The 21023-nt window shown below is 52.3% G+C and overlaps 10 protein-coding genes; 4 read left to right on the top strand and 6 right to left on the bottom strand.

The window, feature by feature from the left end:
• Nucleotides 1–255: 255 nt before the first annotated feature.
• On the top strand, nucleotides 256–2475 carry RCC_03797 (glucosamine--fructose-6-phosphate aminotransferase; the record flags this gene model as incomplete). XM_023769080.1 has 3 exons in its annotated part: nucleotides 256–331; nucleotides 399–2036; nucleotides 2093–2475. 3 exons carry the CDS (start codon nucleotides 256–258, stop codon nucleotides 2473–2475), a joined length of 2097 nt encoding a protein of 698 aa, XP_023624848.1.
• A 450-nt stretch (nucleotides 2476–2925) lies between these two features.
• RCC_03796 (probable methionyl-tRNA synthetase) lies at nucleotides 2926–4767 on the bottom strand (the record flags this gene model as incomplete). Its single annotated transcript, XM_023769079.1, has 1 exon — nucleotides 2926–4767. One exon carries the CDS (start codon nucleotides 4765–4767, stop codon nucleotides 2926–2928), a length of 1842 nt encoding a protein of 613 aa, XP_023624847.1.
• A 454-nt stretch (nucleotides 4768–5221) lies between these two features.
• Nucleotides 5222–5801, top strand: RCC_03795 (uncharacterized protein; the record flags this gene model as incomplete). XM_023769078.1 has 2 exons in its annotated part: nucleotides 5222–5425; nucleotides 5478–5801. 2 exons carry the CDS (start codon nucleotides 5222–5224, stop codon nucleotides 5799–5801), a joined length of 528 nt encoding a protein of 175 aa, XP_023624846.1.
• A 185-nt stretch (nucleotides 5802–5986) lies between these two features.
• On the bottom strand, nucleotides 5987–7373 carry RCC_03794 (probable saccharopine dehydrogenase (NAD, L-lysine-forming); the record flags this gene model as incomplete). XM_023769077.1 has 6 exons in its annotated part: nucleotides 5987–6445; nucleotides 6505–6759; nucleotides 6810–6841; nucleotides 6897–6986; nucleotides 7038–7056; nucleotides 7107–7373. 6 exons carry the CDS (start codon nucleotides 7371–7373, stop codon nucleotides 5987–5989), a joined length of 1122 nt encoding a protein of 373 aa, XP_023624845.1.
• A 2858-nt stretch (nucleotides 7374–10231) lies between these two features.
• Nucleotides 10232–11641, bottom strand: RCC_03792 (uncharacterized protein; the record flags this gene model as incomplete). Of its 2 annotated transcripts, none has more annotated exons than XM_023769075.1 (3): nucleotides 10232–10298; nucleotides 10356–11066; nucleotides 11178–11641. In XM_023769075.1, 3 exons carry the CDS (start codon nucleotides 11639–11641, stop codon nucleotides 10232–10234), a joined length of 1242 nt encoding a protein of 413 aa, XP_023624843.1. The 2 variants fall into 2 exon arrangements, with proteins under 2 accessions (XP_023624843.1, XP_023624844.1); XM_023769076.1 differs by having other exon boundaries at nucleotides 10257–10298; nucleotides 10352–11066.
• Nucleotides 11642–11939: 298 nt separating this feature from the next.
• On the bottom strand, nucleotides 11940–13246 carry RCC_03790 (probable branched-chain-amino-acid aminotransferase; the record flags this gene model as incomplete). XM_023769074.1 has 4 exons in its annotated part: nucleotides 11940–12245; nucleotides 12299–13065; nucleotides 13121–13153; nucleotides 13213–13246. The coding sequence occupies 4 exons, from the start codon at nucleotides 13244–13246 to the stop codon at nucleotides 11940–11942; spliced, it is 1140 nt and encodes a 379-aa protein (XP_023624842.1).
• A 293-nt stretch (nucleotides 13247–13539) lies between these two features.
• On the top strand, nucleotides 13540–14085 carry RCC_03789 (related to ERV1 protein, mitochondrial precursor; the record flags this gene model as incomplete). Its single annotated transcript, XM_023769073.1, has 1 exon — nucleotides 13540–14085. One exon carries the CDS (start codon nucleotides 13540–13542, stop codon nucleotides 14083–14085), a length of 546 nt encoding a protein of 181 aa, XP_023624841.1.
• A 1425-nt stretch (nucleotides 14086–15510) lies between these two features.
• RCC_03788 (Enolase) lies at nucleotides 15511–17012 on the bottom strand (the record flags this gene model as incomplete). XM_023769072.1 has 4 exons in its annotated part: nucleotides 15511–16306; nucleotides 16356–16581; nucleotides 16668–16781; nucleotides 16832–17012. The coding sequence occupies 4 exons, from the start codon at nucleotides 17010–17012 to the stop codon at nucleotides 15511–15513; spliced, it is 1317 nt and encodes a 438-aa protein (XP_023624840.1).
• An 877-nt stretch (nucleotides 17013–17889) lies between these two features.
• On the top strand, nucleotides 17890–19181 carry RCC_03787 (probable 26S proteasome AAA-ATPase subunit RPT4; the record flags this gene model as incomplete). XM_023769071.1 has 3 exons in its annotated part: nucleotides 17890–18097; nucleotides 18163–18549; nucleotides 18604–19181. The coding sequence occupies 3 exons, from the start codon at nucleotides 17890–17892 to the stop codon at nucleotides 19179–19181; spliced, it is 1173 nt and encodes a 390-aa protein (XP_023624839.1).
• Nucleotides 19182–19492: 311 nt separating this feature from the next.
• On the bottom strand, nucleotides 19493–20182 carry RCC_03786 (related to METHIONYL-TRNA SYNTHETASE, mitochondrial; the record flags this gene model as incomplete). Its single annotated transcript, XM_023769070.1, has 1 exon — nucleotides 19493–20182. One exon carries the CDS (start codon nucleotides 20180–20182, stop codon nucleotides 19493–19495), a length of 690 nt encoding a protein of 229 aa, XP_023624838.1.
• Between the last annotated feature and the right edge of the window lie 841 nt (nucleotides 20183–21023).

Here is a 21023-nt window from a genome sequence, read left to right as displayed (position 1 = left end):
AATGGTTTGAGGCTGAGGAAGCTACTAGTTCTTCTGAAACGTCTCTCTGTTTATATGTTCCCATCCCGCATCACAAACGCCTGGGTTGCATCACCAACCCTCCGTCTCTCCTGACCACTTCGCTTACAACACCTTCTCTCTTACACCAGACCACTCGCTTTGCTCAACCAACATACCTCCCAGTGACCTGCATTTACGACTGGCATTGAACGCGCTTGCATCCTTGACACAGATAACACCCCTCACACCGCCATCATGTGTGGCATTTTCGGCTACATCAACTACCTGGTAGAGAAGGACCGCAAATTCATCATCGATACGCTCGTCAATGGTGCGTCGAAGCTGCTACGGATCTGCATTGTGTGGACATTTGCTGACCCATCCTCTCCCCCTCACAGGCCTTTCTCGTCTCGAATACAGAGGATACGATTCCGCGGGCATTGCCGTCGATGGCGATAAGCGCAACGAGGTCTTTGCGTTCAAGGAGGTTGGCAAGGTCGTCAAGCTGAAGGAGCTGATCGCGGAGGAGGCACCCGACATGACCAAGGTGTTCGACAACCACGCCGGCATCGCACACACCCGATGGGCCACCCACGGTCCCCCAAGCAGAGTCAACTGCCACCCACACCGATCAGACCCCAACTGGGAGTTTGCCATTGTTCACAACGGCATCATCACAAACTATAAAGAGCTGAAGACACTCCTCGAAAGCAAGGGCTTCCGCTTCGAGACCGAGACGGACACAGAGGCCATTGCCAAGCTGGCCAAGTACATCTACGATGAGCACCCCACCATTGACTTCACCACGCTGGCCAAGGCCGTCATCAAGGAGTTGCAGGGTGCCTTTGGTCTGCTGATGAAGAGTGTGCGCTTCCCTGGCGAGGTCGTGGCTGCGCGTAAGGGTTCTCCCTTGGTGGTCGGCGTTCGGACCGCCCGGAAGATGAAGGTTGACTTTGTTGATGTTGAGTTTGGTGACGGCGAGAACGTCCTGTCCGCAGAGGCGGCCAGCCAAAATGTTGCCCTCAAGAAGAACGCTGGTGGTCTGGGAAGCAACCTCCTGGCTCCTCCAGACAAGTCGCTCTTGCACCGCTCGCAGTCTCGCGCCTTCCTCTCCGATGACGGTGTTCCACAGCCYACCGAATTCTTCCYCTCTTCCGACCCTTCCGCCATTATCGAGCACACCAAGAAGGTGCTGTACCTCGAAGACGACGACATCGCCCACATCCACGAGGGTCAGCTCAACATCCACCGTCTGTCCAAGACCGACGGCACTAGCAACGTCCGCACTATTCAGACAATTGAGATTGAGCTGCAGGAGATCATGAAGGGCCGCTTCGACCACTTCATGCAAAAGGAGATTTTTGAGCAGCCCGAGTCGGTCGTCAACGCGATGCGTGGCCGTCTCAACGTGCAGGACAAGACTGTGACTCTCGGTGGGCTGAAGCAGTACATCAGCACCATCCGGAGGTGCAGACGTCTGATTTTCATCGCCTGCGGAACTTCATTCCACTCTTGCATGGCTGTCCGTGGCGCCTTTGAAGAATTGACCGACATTCCCATTTCCGTGGAGCTGGCCTCCGACTTTTTGGATCGACAGGCTCCGGTGTTCCGTGATGACACTTGCGTGTTCGTCTCGCAGTCCGGTGAGACCGCCGATTCGCTCATGGCTCTCCGCTACTGTCTCGAGCGTGGTGCCCTTACTGTTGGTATTGTCAACGTGGTCGGCTCCAGCATCTCGCTCATGACCCACTGCGGTGTTCACATCAACGCTGGTCCCGAAATCGGTGTGGCTTCCACCAAGGCATACACCTCCCAGTTTGTCTGCATGATCATGTTCGCTCTCTCTCTTTCGGAGGATCGCGCCAGTAAGACACAGCGCAGATTGGACATCATGGAGGGTCTCGGCAAGGTCTCGGAGCAGGTCAAGGAGATCCTCAAGATGGACCAGAGCATCAAGGAGCTCTGCCTCAAGTTCAAGGACCAGAAGTCGTTGCTCCTGCTCGGACGTGGTGCTCAGCACGCGACTGCATTGGAGGGTGAGTTGACATCGTTCCCGCTATATTCTCAGAATTCCAGACTAACAGCATTTTAGGCGCCCTCAAGATCAAGGAGATTTCCTACCTTCACTGTGAAGCCGTCATGTCCGGCGAGCTGAAGCACGGTGTCCTCGCGCTTGTCGACGAGAACCTGCCCATTGTCATGATTCTGACCCGCGACGGTATCTTCGCCAAGTCACTCAATGCCTACCAACAAGTCATTGCCCGCAAGGGTCGTCCAATTGTCATCTGCAACACCGGCGACGAGGAGTTCCCCGGCGACAAGACTGACAAGATCGAGGTTCCTCACACCGTTGACGTTCTCCAGGGTCTGCTCAACGTCATCCCTCTGCAGCTCATGGCCTACTGGCTGGCCGTAGCCGAGGGCCTGAACGTGGACTTCCCACGTAACTTGGCCAAGTCGGTCACTGTGGAGTAAATGCCAATGTAATATCAAGAAACGWCAGGCGATCAAAGGAGTTCATTGGGGGCGGARACGGCGATTGGAGCGTGTGAGATGAGTGCTTGATGACATTTGGCATTATGTGTGTTTGTGGGTTTTGAAGTCCCAGCAAAGGCAGCTTTGATAGCCTCAGGATTAGAACTGATTGAATCACGAAAAAATTATCACGACATGTTCGTCTTCTCGACCGTTTTCGTTGGATCTCGGCGATCGACTGCCAGCAGTCTATGCGCTAGCATCCCCAGACTGCACCTATCCTGTAGAAGCACGGCTGTCATTTCAATTCCTTAAAAAATGAAGCATTCAACGAACGCCTCGAACGAGATCCGTCCTTTTAGTCATAAGAATCGGTAGAGCCGATCGGTACATGTGAGCTTTCAACACTATCTCCACACTCGCAATGGTACCTGAACCATCATGCCTACACTAAAAGTGGCTCGTCAAAGCTGGAAACAGGGTGCCCTTGGTACCAGAGCCGATATCAATCAAAGGGGTGCCATAGCTGTCATCCTTGCCGACGTGGCACCATTCCCAGGTCCTTCTATCCCCTGCAACACCCAGCATATCCAATTGCTTCTTCGCAGAATCAGGCATGAAGGGCAGAAGCAGAATGCCCGTTATGCGTAAAGCTTCGGCGGCGAGGTAGATGGTACAATCAATCTGTTCTTCCATCTTCTCAGGCGTGAGACCCTCCTTCGCGGCATCATAGAGCTCTTTGCCGGTTGTGTCAGCCATGGCAGAACGCAATTGCGTCACCATCGTCCACGGGGAGGCATGTTGGAGGAAGGCGTTGGTGTCGTAGACGAGCTTCATGATTCGTTGCAAGGCGCGATTCGGGAAGAGTTCCCCCATGAGATGGTCGACTTGATTGGGAGACTCCTGGATGCTGCCATACATGCGTGCATTTTCAGCAGTCTGTGAAATGGCAGAATCAACTTCTGCTGCATTGGGGTGCGCAAAGCGTTGCACGGCACGTCGAACATCCCAGCCCTTACCGCGAGTGACGCGGCTGGCAAGATTTCCCAATCCGCCCTGCAGACCTTTCTTGTACTTCTCGATGATGAAGCTGTTCTCGTAGTCGGCATCATCGGCAATGCCGCCCTCATGGATGAGATACCAGCGCATGGCATCGATGCCGAAGCGTTCCAGGGCGAAGAATGGGCTAACAACGTTGCCTGTACTTTTCGCCATCTTCTGCTTGCCAAGCGTCCAGTGAGCGTGCGTGAGGACTTGCTTGTGCAGTGGAAGATCCAGTGCCATTAAGAATGCAGGCCAGTAGATGCAATGAAATCGAACAATGTCCTTGCCCACAACTTGCACGTCGACTGGCCAACCTCCAGCACCCTCCTGGCCGGGTGTGAATGGGTAGCCCACTGCCGTTGCGTAATTCAAAAGCGCATCTAGCCAGACGTAGATGGTTTGTGAAGAATCAGTAGGCACAGGGACACCCCAGGTGAGGCGCTCAGCAGGTCGCGACACCGAGAGATCTTCCAAACCAGCAGTGACCTGTCGCACCACATCGTCCATCCGTGACTTTGGCACAATGTATTTTGGATTCTCCTCGTAAAACTTCAGCAGTTTCTCCCTGAACGCGCTCAGACGAAAATGGTAGTTCCTCTCACTCGTCCATTCCACCTCCTTGCCCGTCTCAAGGCTCACCATGATCTTTCGGCCTGTCGGCGGATCCACAATGAGATGCACCTGGGCCTGAGGGTAGAAGGTCTCATCCGAGACGCTATACCAGCCCTCATGCTTGCTCTCGTATATCAGATCGCGCTCCTCCAACATCTGCCAAGCATATTCGACGCCTTCCTTGTGCTTCTTGTCGGTGGTCCGAATGAAGATCTCATTACTTAGATCCACCCTTTTACCAAGATCTCGAAATACTTCCGCACCCTGATCGCAGAACTCCTTGGGATCSACACCAGCTTTGGCGGCCGCCCGTTGAATCTTCATGCCATGCTCGTCAGTGCCTGTCAGCAGCACCGCTTTCCTTCCCTTCATCTCTTGCCATCTCTTGAGGACATCGGCCAGAATCATGGTGTACATGTGGCCGACATGCGGCGCGGCATTGACGTAGAATATCGGCGTCGTGACATAGTATGGCTTGTCCTGATCAGACGGCTTCGAGGTCGAAGTCGCCAGCGCACGCCATGGCTGCTGTCGAGGCCGGCAGCTCGAGCAGACCCATTGTGGCCGCCATCGACGCGTCAGGAGAGATTGGAGCGGTGTCAGAGCCTTTGCGGCGACAACGACGCGTGGACGCATGGCGAGATGCTTTCACTTGCCAGAGGTGGAGAGCTCCTGCAGTTGTTCATCCACAGTGTATCAGTTTCTGGGGTAAGTGTATACTGTGCACAGCTTGTGGAAGAGCAACACTGAAGTTACTAGCTGCTCCTGGTCCGAGCTTTGACAGCTCAAAATCGTCCAGAGATACATACATACGTAGGGTCTGAACTACAGGAACGACCACCAAAAACTTGGAAGTACATGGTTCGCGACAAATTTGCGATGACATACATGGTCTGTAGGTCGGTCTGCCACGTAGGAAGCCTTCGCTCGTCGAAAAGACCTCATGAGGATCCCCCGCTCTCCAGGTCCACCTTGCATGGGACAACACAGAACCGCAGCTGCATGTAGTTACATGTACTTTTTGCCGGACTATATTTCGACTGATTTTGCTGGCGTGCGCTTGATTCCTTCGTTGTACAGCCCCTTCACGATGCAGAACACTGTGCAACCTACACTGCCGGATGAGCTTGTTCTAGAGATATGCAAGCATGTCGATCAAGAGGAGCTTTGGGTCTCCTTTCGAAACGTCAACTCACAATACCGCCGTTGTGCCGAGGATGTTGTTAAAAGCCATGTTCGCGAGCATATGACCATTCAACTCAACTTCGCAATCGGAATCGGACTGAAGCATAGGGTATTCCAACACGTTGAGAAAGGCAAGCCGATTATGATGCTAACATCACTAGTGGTACGACATTCGAGCCAGCATCAATCTCGAATGCTGCGAGGTTTCGAACGAGTACGCATTCTTCAGTGCGCCTGTATTCCTGCCCGAATCATGTCGTGATCGCGCAGCGGAGAAGTGGAAGGAAATACTGGCAGCTGGAATCGACTGCGCACAAGCTTGGAAAATATCCCTCGAGAGCAGCGATCTCCGATACGCGTGTCTACCGAATCTTACACTCTCACAACACGGAGCTTATATAGACTGGAGGGAGCTGCTCGATGCATTCTTCCGAAAAACGGTCCCTCCCGAGCAGTACTGGGCAAAGCAATGGCAAGCAGTCTGACGTACCTCCTTGGCAATTTGTTGCGAATGTTGCACAGCTAGTGGGAGTCGGCCGGGGAACTGCAGCTCAACGTCCTTTGGTGGGACAAAGTAAGCCGTGTAGGCTCTAACGTGCCTCGATGTGTTGGAGCGAGTGCGTGGGATCTATCTATAGCTCAAACACTCTTTACCAGCAGATTCCAAGCTCTATTGGCCGCCTGCCGGGAGTGTTGCTACCTTGTCTTGGAACAGCTTGTCAGCTTGCTTCCAGACACGAACGTTCTTCCAATCGTTCAGCCCGAGGAGGCTGGGAAGCAAAGCAGCACTGAACGATTCGGAAGCCTCTCTGGGGAGAAGAGACGGCAAGTGATCGATGCTGATAACGCTCAGAGGGATGTTGTTGGCTTCGGGAGTGAGCTTGACGGGGACCGTAGGCTTGTCGAATGTGGTGTTGATGTCGTAGATTGGGATTGGGTTGTGCGGGTTCGTGGTGTCACAAGACACATCGCAGACAACACTCAGCTTGCGGTCAGGCGATGCGAGCGATGCTTGGTCGACAAAGGGAGGAATCTTGGCCGAGAGGTAGATGCAGTTGACGAATACATCGGATTCGATGATTTCCTGATATGGGCCGGGCTTGGCATTGGTCTCTGCCAGGTCCCATTTCTGAAAGACAATTAGCGACTGGGATCTGTTTCCGACGAGGCGATGTTCTTTCATSATACCAAGATATCTTCAAGTCCGGCCTTGATACAGAGATCCACGGCGCCGCGACCACAACGACCGAGTGCGCCAATAACGAGCACCCGTGGTAGACGACCAGCCTTGGCCTTGCCCTGCTCGACGGCTTTCTTGACATCGTTGACCAGAAGCGTCTCATTCTCGTATGCTGTGACGCCGGGAACGGGCTTATCGGTACCATGCTCAAGCTGCCATGCCCATGTTATGAGCGAAAGGGCGGCACCAGCAAAACCGGCGTGCTGTGAAAATGTCAGTTGGGAGCACATGCCAACATATGGATAAGACTCACATAACCAAAGGCAGCAACTCGCCGACCCTGCTCTATTTAGAAGTCAGTACAACAGGTGTGCTTAAAAGAAAGAAAGAAGCTACTTGCCATCCTCGAGGAACTCCAGATCCAGGAGAGTACCCCCGCCKCGAGGGAAACGACCCAGCACCTTGTCCCATCCACCCTGTCCTTTGTAGCCTAGTCATTGTTAATTGAGACCGTCAAAGCGCATCTTATGCTTCAACTCACAATGGGCGAATTGAACATGCTGTATACTGGTGAGAATCGTGTCAAGTAATCTTGTTGGATGGTACTCACTGTGTGCTTGAGAGGGAAGTCATCCTCTGGCAACTCTTTCAATCCTATGATGATGTGGTCTTTTGGAGCTTCAGTCCACGAGCCAGCAGGAACAAGGGTGGCACCAGTTCCCTCATATTCTGAGTCCGGGAAGATGCTCAGCTCAGACCGCTCCACGTTGACGGTATAGCCAGCATCCACGAGCTTTTTCGCAATGGTAGGAGTCACGGCGGAGCGGTGCTCCAACGGCTTCGTCTCCGCCCGAACGTGCAGTACTGTCGGCGCCATTGTGTTCGAGATTGATACAGTCACACCCGATGTAGTCGTGCAATTAATGTTTGTTGGAGGATGCGTCACCGCCAATTTTTATGGCCATTCCGACTCCGACCTTACCAATCGGGATTAGCGCGTTCAAGTCCTTATCCGACCGCCAACCCCATTCGTCTTCGCGGTCAAGGGACATACCTCACATCTTCCATCACGCCCGGCAGCAGCAGAACTCATCCGAAGTATTCCTCACATGTGGAGGAGGAGCAGCATGCCCAGATTGATCTCGCAACATGAACCACTAGCTTGAAGGATTCCCCAAAGTGCACGGCCATGCCAGGGCGGCCTCAATTATGGAGTATAGTCAGACGGCGCAACTCTCTTCCTCTTCGACACGGCCGCCAATAGTTCCATCGCTGCATTGTGGGCCACGCCCAGGCGCAGTCCCATCACATGGTGTATCAATGGACATCGCCCCGGCCACTCCGACTGGAAGAGGCCGCTTTCGAGTCATCCTCAGGCCACCAATCCCATAACGTAGATCCAATGTGAGTAATAATGGGGAGCTGGAAAAGGAGGGAGGTACCCAGTCCGATGGGAATGAAAGTTCGTCTGATTCTCTGAGTTCGATTCATGCCGCTTATCCGCTATCTCACTTCTGTCCCGCAGAAGAAATGTGAGGCCAATGAGCCACATCCCATGCCCGTCCTCAGCGCTTGAGTCCAGTTCAAACGCGCCTCGTGCTATGCTGTGTTGATCTTTTCAGACGCTCCAAATCATCGCTCGCTATGCATAAAATCAAAGGCAAATCAAAGCATTGCGTGAGCAAATCCATGTCCCCCATTCTAGTCCCAACTCCAAATGCAAATGCCATGAAGTCTGAAACAATCCTCAAAGCAGAATGCGCTACCTGAACAGTCTCTAAAACCCAATGCAGCCCCTTCTATGTCGTGATAGGACCGGCCCAATCTCCAAGATGTTGATTGCTGTAAAAGCAGCCTGGTTGGAGTCATCCAGCTCCATTTCCAGGTAAAGATGAATTGATGGTATCTGAGTAGACATGCTACCAGCCAGCGTCTCGAGGTTGGGTTCTGTAGAGACCACTGTTCGCACACCGACTTTGAAACACACGCAAGGGACCTCCGTTTGGCGGATCTCGAGGATTTGGATCCAGAGCCATATGGCGACCGTTTGGGGGATCTCGAGGTTGTGGTGCTTTTGAACCAGAGCGCAGGGTGTAGAAGTCGGTATCCATAGTCCGACTCATCCCGTCGTCTCTTGGTTGGGGTCCCTTTGGTGGACGGGGACGACTTGGGGCTGCGTTTACTCGGCGGCTTGATGTTGGCGTTGAAACTTGCGTCATCAGCGAGGTTGAAGTGATGGTCGGTGACTGTATTGCTATTGCTCGGCCAGGTATGGGTGGCAGTAATGTTTGATCTTTGATGTGCTGAATGTTGTGCTGTGATATTGGAGGAAGAGGAAACAGGAAGATTAGACAAGTACTTATGTATTGGAAAAGGAAAATAGAGAGGGACCCAATGACTTCTGCCTCCTACCACCGGCCTCCACAGCCTCCAACGCCCTTGAAACCCCGGAGAGACGAGGACCAAGAACGCTTTAGCAGTTGGTAACGCGACCGACAAGCATCACATACGAGAGAGCTAAACGGTACAGGAGCGCTGAGTCAGTATGTATGTTGGAGGATTGRCGGCCTGTACCAGGGACACAGACCAATCAGTCGATAAGAAGGGCAGCTGCCTGAGGAAAAACGGCTCTTGTTGCCTAGCCCATGTTGGAGGCTTGACAATCCCTCGCATATCTCCGACGGGAGCAAGACGCATCATGGTGCGTGTGACGAGTGATGACTCCGAACGGCCCAATCTCGTCAGGGCAGTGTATTGTTGATTCTGGTGATCATGAGGTGAATGTGTGAGGGTGAAGGAAGTCGGGTGAATCCCGGCTTCCGCGGGTGGACTCAGTCGTGCCTGCACATACATCCCAACTTACCAACACCACCAACATTCACTCATTCGCACGCTTGTGCAAGGTACGCCCTTGGTATGCACTGCTGCTCAAGATCTGCTTCTAAATCCGCCTCGAATACCGCACCCCTTCAAGACCTAAGGCTGATGTGGGGGCTTGCACCGCCTCTTCCGGATCCTTCCTCCCTCAAAGATTGAATCCTTCCTCAAAATAAACCTCCGAACAGGCTTTCAAGCCTGTAGCGAAGTCAACACAGTTGGTGCCTTGTAATGGCTATGCTGGAAGGACCCTTATACACATGTGGGCTTCTTTGCATCGCGATTGACTTTGTCATGCACCGGAATAGGAGGATCCACCACCTTTGCTCGATATATGCTCTTGCCACCTGTTCTTGCCCAGAAGTGGACCAACTCACCAGTGGTGTATGAGACGAATCCTCCGCATGTATCGGCAGCTAATTCTCTGTCAGCAACCAGTTCTCTGTCAGCAATCCTTGAGGCTTGAGGTACAGATGGATCTCGGAGCCACCCACTGCCACGGCTGTGGGATCGTACAACCTCGTTCGATTCCCACTCTAGTCGCACGCGGCATGTAAAGTGGACATGTAAAGTGGACAATGACCGTACGCCATCGGGTGCAACACAATCTGCCTAAGAGTAGCACCTGCACTGGATCGAATGTCCTTTGAGATCTGGCTAACGAGCCCTTGCTGACCAGCAATCCAGCGGCTTTACAATCTCGACGCAGTGATGTTTGCATTTCATTCTAATGGTGGTATAAAACTACTTGCCGGCGCTGCGGCCATTACAAATCTCAGTCTAAATTCYTTTGCGGCGCACATTCGTAGCCATCTTCGGGTTTCGCCTGAGGTGTTAAGCCAAATGTAGCTCTTTCTTCTACCAGTATCCTCCTGACTCTTCATCACCTCTCTGCTCTGGAAGTCGCCGGAATAAAGCTTGTTCGCTACCATTGACGTTAGCCGGATCGGAAGATTCTTCAGCAGGTTGGGAACATACACACTGAACGGGCTCGTCGGACGATTGATCTTCTTGGAATGCCTCTGCTTGCGGTATACGATCATTGGCGATGGCCTGAGTAGAAGTCTCCGTAACTCCATGGCCTGGTATCTGGTGGTTGTGGTGCACTGCCGTTGACGATGATTGGGTTGGACTCTCCGTAACTCCATAACCTGGTATTTGGTGGTTGTTGACGATCCTGGGATTGGAATCTCCGTAACTCCACAACCTGGTATCTGGTGGTAGTGGCGTACTGCCGTTGACGATGAGTGGACTGTAAGCCTCGACTTCATCACCAATACCTGCGGCCTGAGTCGAAGCCTCCGTAACTCCATGGCCTGTCATCTGGTGGTTGTTGACGATGCTGGGATTGGAATCTCCGTAACTCCACAACMTGGTATCTGGTGGTTGTGGTGTACTGCCGTTGACGATGATTGGACTGGAAGGCTCGACTTCATCACCCATACCTGCGGCCTGAGTACCAACAGGGTCCAGAGGATAGGACTCACATGCGGGAGAGTATACTAGGCGCGAGTCTGTTCTCTGCGTCTCGAGGTCTACCAACGTTTGCATCGCCTCCATCGCAACCCGTCGTCGCCGTTCTGCACTCCTTTCAAACAAAGTCCCCAGCTGTTCAGAGAATATTTGCCGACGTCGCAATCCTCTGACGTATTCCGGCCTTAAATCCATCTCAAAATCAATGTCTTGGCAATACCTAAAATGAAATATGGAAGGTGAGCATGTGTCTCAAATATCTATGATGTTGGGGCGGGGTATAGAGGCTTCGAGACATGCTACATGTCTTCTATGCTTCACGTTAACGTACTCATCTGGAATAGGATTATCCTCAAACGCCGACCTTTGACCAGGAACGAAGCACTCGATCAATTCGCCCGGTGCAGTGGAGAAGAAGCGCCTCTCGCAGCGATAGCCAACATTGCATTCTCTGCCCGGAGCGTGGTGGTGGAGGTGCATCCTTTCTTGGACGGTCCTGGTGTATCGGTCAGTCTCCAGTGGGGATAGCGTGGAGATGTATGGTGGTGGCTCCGCGCTTCCCAAATAGTGCCGGAGCTGTGATTCGTGAAGAAACTCTGGACGAGTGCTTTCGAAACTGTTATGCAGAATATGATTCCGTTGAGATTCGGTAGGGGGCTGCATCGGCTCCTCAGCACTGGATTGCGAAGAATGCGATCGAGTACCAAGGCCGATATTGCACTGGGGGCAAGCAGGACTCCCGCAAGGTAGGTTGCCTGCCGCTTGAAACGGGGTAGACTCATTCGGAAGAACCATTGTCGACGATCTGCTTCGACTCTTTACGAAAGCGTTGTTCTTGAGTGATGCAGGAATATGAAGGGATGCAGGAATATTAAGGGAGATAAGTGGCCTTTCTTTTTCTCGAGGATATAATTTTGAGTTATTCATGGAACCACGGGATGAAAAGTGAGGTTACGAACCTTTCACTCTTGGTAACCACTTACACGTTCGCCATATGAAGAAGGCAGAAGATCCAGGACAGGAACTTAACTGGGCGCATGTCGAAATCGCAGCCGCGACGTGGCGAAGTGATGTTCCGCTGGTCTCTGTACAATCAAGGCAGTTGACCAGGTGTCTTTCCATGCCCGTTCACATCCCCGGCCTTTTCGACGGCATACTCGTCGGATGAGTACCGGCGCACAGCCTCGACCCACCCAAAGCTATCCTTGACCTTGCCTTGTTGAATTCCCTTCAGCTCACCAAGAAGCTTTACAACAGCCGGGCCAGGCTCATCGCCACCCCCTTGATACTTGAATTCATCATTCTTCGAGCGCATGGTGATGCTTTTGATTGGGACCAGCGCAGCCGCGGTACCCGCAGCCGCGACCTCCGTGAATGTTGGGAGTTCTTCGTATTTTATCTATCGGGTGTCAATTCAGGCCATCTCAGAATCTCTGGTCATACAGAACTTACCGATCTCTGCTCAACCTTCCATCCCCACTTCTCCGCGATGCGACAGATGCTGTCGCTTGTCACACTCTTGATCACATTTTGGCTGTCGGGAACCACAACCGTGCATCCCTTCTCTGGATCACCGTGGATACCAATGAATCCGCTAGTGGAGAACTCATCGATCTCAGACCTCGTCCTGCTGTCCAGATGCAGTGTGATGCCGAAGCCTTCCTTCTTGGCTTTGCCGCTATGCCGCAGCACTGGCGCGTAGTTGCCACCGATCTTTGCGCTCCCGGTTCCTTCCGGAGCCGCGCGATCAAAGTCCTCGAGAATGAGGGCAGCCACTGGATGCACCCCATGATAGACCCCTGTAGGCATCACGAAGACAAGAAAAGTGTATTCTTCCGGAGGATCCAATCCAAGCTGGGCGCTGCTCCCGAATAAGAGGGGGCGAACATACATGCTGGCACCAGTTCGATGGGGAGGCACATATTCAGCGTTCAGCGAGACAGCCAGATGAACGGACTTCTTGAAGTGATCCACAGGAATCTCAGGCATGGAGACGAAGGAAGCCGAGTGCTGCATTCTCTCGGCGTTCTTCTGTGGCCGGAAGATTCCAATCGTATCATCGTTGGGTCCACGGGATGCCTTGAGGCCTTCATAACATTGCATGCCATAGTTGAGGCCGGGGGCCATGCCGTGCAGGCGGAGGAATGGATCCGCAACGAAAGTCGGAGGGGTCCATTGTCCAGTCTTGGTTGAGTAGGTGGATTCGACATGGCCGTTGACTGCTGATGTCAGAAAAGGCTTTGCAGGGTTGGGATGACGAAATGTTTTCCGAACCTTCGCGCACACGGAATCCAATGTCGTCCCAGTCTGCGAGAGAGATGGTCAGTCTGATGTTGGCCAAGCAAGACAGAAAGGGGTTTGCCGACCAATGGTGTTTACAGGGGGAGGAGGAAAGGCCATGGTGAGAGGTTGATAGACTGAAGTTGATGTAGTACGAGTACATGTACCTTAGATGGAAAGATGTCGTTGGCCTCCAATGCGCCTCCTCCGAAATCGGACTCACTTCGATCTCACCTTAGTAAGCGCCCCGAAGAACTGGACATACCTCACCTTCTTTGTTGGATCACCCAGAAACAGCACGTGTAGCCTGCAAATCTGCATCTGTATCGGTCTGCTGTCAGCTCAGACTGGGCTCATAGGGCGACATGCACTCTCTCTGATCCGCTCAACACATCGAGCGGCACACAGCCAAGATGCCCTCCCGGCGACACGTAGCCACGCTCGTGGCACTATCCGTTTTGGTCATCTTCTTCTTCACCTTCTTCCGCACCCAGCAGCTCGGTACGCGAGACATCGACTACCGTACCACCGCCGCTATACCTCTCCAAGATCCACTTTCCTCCCATGCCATCGCACCCAAGCTGGGGAATGAAACGGCCAAAGCCGAGCTGGGCCGGGCAACATGGAAATACCTGCATACAGTCATGGCCCGCTTTCCCGACAAGCCAACAGAAGATGAGAGTACCGCGCTGCGGACGTTTATCCATCTCTTCCAGCGCCTATATCCCTGTGGGGAATGTGCAGAGCATTTTGGGGCCATCATCAAGAAGTTCCCACCTCAAGTGAGCTCGCGATCAGCAGCTGCAGTGTGGGCTTGCCATGTGCATAATGAGGTCAACAAGAGTCTCAAGAAGGACATATTCGACTGCGCGAATATCGGTGACTTCTACGACTGCGGTTGTGCGGAAGACGAGGGGAAGGGCAAGAAAGACGGCGAGAAGACGAAGCGCAGCGCTTGAGAAGGACAGCAGACGAGCGATGAGACGGTGGAGAAGATGGCGATTAATGGGAGGGGTTTGAATGTTGACAAGCTGCTTGCGAGCCGCGGGGCGCGATGATACCCAAATCCAACGACTGGATGCAATTGAATGAGTTATGCAGTTACGAAACGCAGGATATAATACTGCATTGCCTCTCCAGACGACTGAGTAGTCACACTTTCCGAAGCATTGGGTCCTCTGAGCTCTGCTTCGCCGATGGAGCATTGTAGAAACAGCCAAATACGGATGTAGCGTCCAAAAAGTAGACCAGATGAAGAAGCCGATGCGACGAAACATCCACGACAAAGGAATCGCGTATGGAGCGCGCAATGCCGCATGTAAGAGAAGCATGACATCCGGGCACAATGAAGGACCGTTACTCCCGAAAAGAACAATGTCTTGAATCTCAACATGATCTCATGTTTCGCATTCCGAGGCCGGGACATTGGCTAAAGAGTCTTAGAAAAGCAGCGTATGGGATTGCCTTCACAGTCTTGCACTCATGTTGCACTGGTCTAGGATGTATATCATTTCCAGCGACAAACTGGAAGCATAAGTACACCATCCATCGTCTAGGTATCTTCCTCATCGTCMACCAGCTCTCCCTCTCCTCTCTCGCACACCTACAACGCAGGCGTTTTCCATCACAAGTTCTTCTCCCCCATCTACAAGATGTCGATCGTTCTCCAACATACCACAATATCTCTCACCAGCCTTGCCGATTTTCTCCTCCCATTTCTTACCTCTATTCCCGAGCTGGAAGGCAACGACGACCAGCCCTGCGTTATCTGCATAGGACCACCCCATTGCGCAGTGAAGACACCCTGCAAACACATATTCTGCTTGAAAGAGATTCTTATCTGGCTCGATCATTCTAACACTTGTCCACTTTGTCGCCGCCCATTATACGTTGACTCGCCACCCTTCGGCTGCTGCTGAAAGGTTCTGTTGGGAGGCCTCGCGCTTCAGAGGCTTAGCTATAACTGCATCGCATTTGTTGAGTATGCGGCATGAAGTTAGAACATTCATATGAGTAGGTGCCTGACCAGATCCAGAATAGCCTTTTCTTCAAATACTAACGACTCTCAAGTCTACGACTCTTAACCGATGAAGTCGTTCGTAGAAAAGTAGCGCATATAACATCGTTGAAATGGGACTTCTGGGTTCGCTCGACCGTGAAAGTGCAGAGTGCGGACAGCACGTAGCGTGGTGATGGTGTGCAGAGGATGAAATCATGCCCCCCCAGGTCGGCTCACTCACCGGACACATCGATCCTCATCCAGCGTGGTAGGCTGACAATTCTGGTCATTCGATTTTTGAACGCCTCGCTTATAGACTACCTTTTCCATTCATCATCATCGCTAATCGATTGAATCAGCCCTTCACAATTCCTCGTAAATCACTTTACATGTTCACGGCAGTACGGAAGTTGTTGCCGGCGTACACAGCCTGGTCACCGAGCTCCTCCTCAATACGCAAGATTTGGTTGAGCTTGGCGAGACGCTCCGAACGTGCTGGAGCACCGGTCTTGATCTGTCCGCTTCGGAGACCAACAGCAATGTCCGCAATGGTCACATCTTCGGTCTCACCGGAGCGGTGAGAGACCATGACACCCCATCCAGCGCCGTAGGCATCCTTGGCAGCCTGAATGGCCTCGGTGATGGTACCGATCTGGTTGACCTTGAGCAGGAGAGCGTTGCAAGCCTTGGTCTCAATGGCCTTCTTGATGAAGGTGGGGTTTGTGACGGTCAAGTCATCACCGACAAGCTGGAAGTCGGAGTTCTTGTAGAAGTATGACCACGCCTCCCAGTCGTCCTCGGCGAAGGGGTCCTCGATGGAGACGATAGGGTACTTCTTGGAGAGCTCGCGGTACTGGTCAGCCAGCTGCTCGTAGGTGACCCACTTGCTCTTGTCGGAGTCTGGGTTCTTGAAGTCCAAGTCATATTTCTTCTCCTCGGTCTTGTAGAATTCGGATGAGGCAACGTCCATGGCAATCTTGACTTTTCCAGTGTAGCCAGCCTCCTCAATGGCATCGGTGATGAGGGTCAGGGCCTCGTCGGCGGTCTGAATGTCAGGGGCAACACCACCCTCGTCACCGACGTTACCAGCGGACTGGCCGTACTTCTTCTTGGCGAGAGACTTGAGTTTCTGGTAGACCTCAGCACCCTGGCGCATGGCCTCGGTGAAGGTAGGCGCTTCGCTGTGGGGTTGTTAGTGACATTCTTGAGCACCAAAAGGGGTGTATGTACCAGGGAACGACCATGAACTCCTGGAAGGCGAGACGACCACCAGCGTGGGAGCCACCGTTGAGTACGTTCATGAATGGGACGGGCAGGACATATGGCTTCTTGGTACCAGCGAGGTCGCTGATGTGGACGTAGAGGGGGACCTTCTTCTCAGCAGCGGCAGCCTTGGCCACAGCCATGGACACACCAAGGATGGCGTTGGCTCCGAGTTCAGTCTTGTTGGTGGTGCCTGAAAATTGAACAGGACTTGTCAGCAGATGTTTTCAATTTGCAGTACGCTTCCAAACGCATTCGCTGTGAGCTGTTCTGACGTACCATCGAGCTTGTTGAGGAAAGCGTCAACGGCCGACTGGTCCTTGACATCGAGGTTCTCCTTGATGAGAGCTGGAGCAATCTTCTCGTTCACATTGGCGACAGCCTTGGTGACACCTGAGGTCTATTAGCCGCCATTGAAGTAGTACGTGTCCTATCATTCTCACCCTTGCCACCCCATTTGCTCTTGTCGCCATCGCGGAGCTCGCAGGCCTCGTGGGAGCCGGTAGAGGCACCAGATGGGACAATGGCGCGGTGGAGGCCGGTCYCGGTGACAATGTCGACCTCGACGGTGGGGTTACCACGGGAGTCGTAGACGGAGCGTGCGTGGATCTTGGAGATAGGCATCTTTAGTTAACTAGAGAGAGGATTGTAATTAGTCTTGAGCTCTTGAAGGTGTTGTATAGATAGATGGTGAGCGCCGAAGTACTATGGTTCATTCGTGGCTGTCCGCGTGCAGGTCATGTTTCCATTCTGCATCAGCGTAATTCCCACTGCAAGAACGCATGGTATGGCTGCAGAGTTGCGGGATACAGTAGAGAAAGCTGCATGTACTGACCTGGTAGATGTTGTTTGTTGAAGGAAGCAGTAAATATTTGGTGAGGAAGAAACACTCGACCCCTCGCACCTGCCCTGCCCCGCGCTAAAAAAGAGACCCTGCCCACCAATCCATCCATCCCGTCCAGTCCCATCCATGTGCATACATTATTAGGTATCCTCATCGGTCCGACAGCGAATCTGTTCACAACCAAGAGTAAGACTTCCCCCGGACCTTTGCTCCGAATGTTGGACTCAGGTCTTATCGTGGCTCCTGTGAGCGTGACACGTGTGACTCGAGCGACGATTACGGCGTACACGTCGTATAAAACGAAGCGCTCCGGACGATTGACATCTTACGAGCAATAGTCCATCCCAAAGATGCTTCGTCTCAATAGAAGTGATGATAGCTGGTGTCTTGGCGTGTCTGATGTCTGTGGTGGTCTAAGTTGTAAGGCAATCGGATGACTATAAAAAGTACTGGGACGCTAATGCGGGAACGCTAGGTACTGCCTTTTGATTATGTCACGCCTGCCGCGTCTCTCGCCCTAGAGCTACGAAGTACAACGCCATCACATCCATCACCATTCGACTCCAGCCGATTTTCCAACGACCTCCGAAACGCTCAACGATACCGCCGATTCCGACACGTTGCCACGAGATCCAATATCGTTCCCACACCGCCGCGATGAGCGACCCGGAGAGAGATCACGCACTGGAGGAGTACAAGACCAAGCTGCTAGAGTCGCGCGAGTGGGAGGCAAAGTTGAAGGCGCTGCGGTTAGAGATCAAGGGCTTGCAGCATGACTTTGATGTATCAGAAGACAACATAAAGGCGCTGCAGAGTGTTGGCCAGATCATCGGCGAGGTGCTCAAACAGCTGGATGAGGAGAGATGTGAGTCGCATCGAATGATGATGGGGTAATTCGATAATGGACACATCACTGACAGGTTCTGGCAGTCATCGTCAAGGCATCTTCAGGGCCACGATATGTGGTCGGATGCCGTTCCAAGGTTGACAAGCTGAAGTTGAAGCAAGGAACCAGAGTCGCTCTCGACATGACCACACTCACCATCATGCGCATGCTACCCCGCGAGGTCGACCCGCTCGTCTACAACATGTCGCTGGAGGATCCAGGGCAGGTGTCATTCGGTGGGATTGGTGGGCTGAACGACCAGATTAGAGAGCTTCGCGAGGTCATCGAGCTACCGCTGAAGAACCCCGAGCTCTTCCTGAGAGTTGGAATCAAGCCGCCAAAGGGAGTGCTTCTGTATGGACCACCCGGAACCGGAAAGACGCTTCTTGCACGTGCCGTCGCCAGTTCGCTCGAAACCAATTTCCTCAAAGGTGCGCATTATATTTACCCTGCTGACTCCATCTCCGTAGACTAACAATACCTAGTTGTCTCCTCTGCCATTGTCGACAAGTACATTGGCGAGTCCGCACGTCTAATCCGCGAAATGTTTGGCTACGCCAAGGAGCACGAACCCTGCATCATCTTCATGGACGAGATCGACGCCATTGGTGGTCGCCGCTTCAGCGAAGGAACCTCCGCCGATCGTGAAATCCAGCGCACATTGATGGAACTGCTCAACCAGCTCGATGGTTTCGACTATCTCGGAAAGACAAAGATTATCATGGCCACGAACAGACCCGATACCCTAGACCCGGCGCTGTTGCGTGCGGGTCGTCTCGATCGAAAGATTGAGATTCCTCTGCCAAACGAGGCAGGACGTCTGGAGGTGTTGAAGATTCATGCCTCGAGCGTGCAGAAAGATGGTGAGATTGACTTTGAATCGGTGGTCAAGATGAGCGATGGTTTGAACGGGGCAGATTTGAGGAACGTGGTCACGGAGGCGGGATTGTTTGCAATCAAGGACTACAGGGAGAGTGTGAGCCAGGATGACTTCAACAAGGCGGTGAGAAAGGTGGCTGAGAGCAAGAAGTTGGAGGGTAAGCTGGAGTACCAGAAGTTGTAAGATGTGCTCTGTCGAGATGAATCGTCGAAATCGAGGCGCATGGAGCGCGGCGTTTGAACTAAGCTGCATGGAAGAGCGAGAAGCTTACACGTTGCACGCACTGTACAATACAGATGGCATACTACCACGAATGAGCATCAGCTCCCAGTTTACGACAGTCTTCTTTGCGGAATTGCTCGAGATTTACCGCAAAGGTCATTGTCCGGAAGACCAGGAGTGCAGCTTGCGACTTGATGGTGAGATTCTCCACCTACCATCGCCTTTTATCTTCATGTAAGTACTCACTTCCTCTCTGCTCATGAGAACGGCAATCAATCCTCCAATTCATACTTGATTTCCTCCGATCTTTCCCACCCCTTCAATTCCTCCAAAGCCTTCAATGATGGCTTCCATCGCATCTCGATTTCGCCAAAGTAGTTCGCGCCCTCCCCAACTCTCTCAAAGCCCAAGCTCTCGAATAGTCTCAGGCTTCCCACATTCGTTTCATTGACTTTGACTCTCAGGTAATCAATTTGCACGTTTGCCTCCTTGCCATCGAACTCGTCCCCAATGCCCCCCCAATGCCTCAAAACATAATCCAGCAAAGTCAACAACGCCGCTCTTCCGTACCCTCTCCGCTGAAGCTCCGCCCTTGCGATCATAAGCTCAATCTCACCTATAGCCTTCTCCACAACACRTTCCTCTCCCTCTTCGGGGTCGGGATGAAAGAGGAACAGATTAATGTCCCCCACCATTTTCTCCGGCGCATCGTCGACCTGAGGCGTTACTGATTTCTGTTCAGAGGGTATGGGAAGACAGATGACAAATGTGAGCTTGTCTGAATCTTCGCGCCAGCTGCGACACATGTCATACTCTTCTTTCAGAGAAAGAGGTTCGGAGGCTGTAGCGGCTTGTAGGGAAGGGTCTTGCATCCAGGTGTGGTAGGTGGGGACTTGGTGAGCTGAATAGGGCACTAGAAGGACCTTTGAGGTAGAGATGGCGGTTTGGGCGTTGATTTTCATGTTGCCCAAGAGTCTTGCAGAGAGTTGAGGTGGGAAAGAAGAACAGGAGTGAGTTCTCGGGATGAATTGATCAAATTTGACCGGAGTGGAAATAAAATATCAACACGTTACCGTGATGGAACAGAGCTAGTCTGAGAGTGTTGTGAGCATCTGATGTGTTCTCGTTTATGTTGAAGGTGATTCGAGACGTGAGGTTGAAATGCACGCGGTGAAATTGATTGAGATGCGGCTCTTCTTCGGCAGTACTACGGTGGTCTTTTAGCGACTTCCCTGCAACAACGCGATCTAATRTAGCTTAACGCCACTAAGTGGAGTAATTTCACAYCTCGCTTATTGATTTAATTGCCCGTACAATTACATATAATAAACGTCGTTATTTGCTTATATGTGTGTGATATTACCGTCCCGTTATTACTTAGTTACCGGTCCTAATATATAACGGGTTTCGGTTACCTATATCTTACTTTAATGCTGCTATTATGCATATGCTTCTGCTAGTAACTTATTGTACGCGTAAGAGTAATATTTATGTGCTATAAGACTCTTCCCTCTACCCTTCTACCGTCTTCCCTAGTCCTCCTAATAACTACTACATTTAACACTCTAATTAGCACTCTTACTACCTATCCTCCCCTCTTTACTCTATTCTACCTCTCCGTATAATAACCGAGAAGGAAGTTCGCCGCTTCGGTATAGGCGACGTCGACCTATWRGATATATACTACTCGTYRGACGATAATAGTAATCTATGCCTTATAGTTAACGACGATAATATAAGTAAAGATAATCGCCTTGCCTAGACGAGACTAACTAGTACAATCTAGCTTAAGACTAGTAGCCT

This window comes from Ramularia collo-cygni (genome assembly GCF_900074925.1).
Source record: "Ramularia collo-cygni strain URUG2 genome assembly, contig: RCC_scaffold05, whole genome shotgun sequence".
NCBI lineage: Eukaryota > Fungi > Ascomycota > Dothideomycetes > Mycosphaerellales > Mycosphaerellaceae > Ramularia > Ramularia collo-cygni.
Note: the sequence above shows the minus strand (reverse complement) of the source record. Positions and strands in the feature narration are given on the sequence as shown.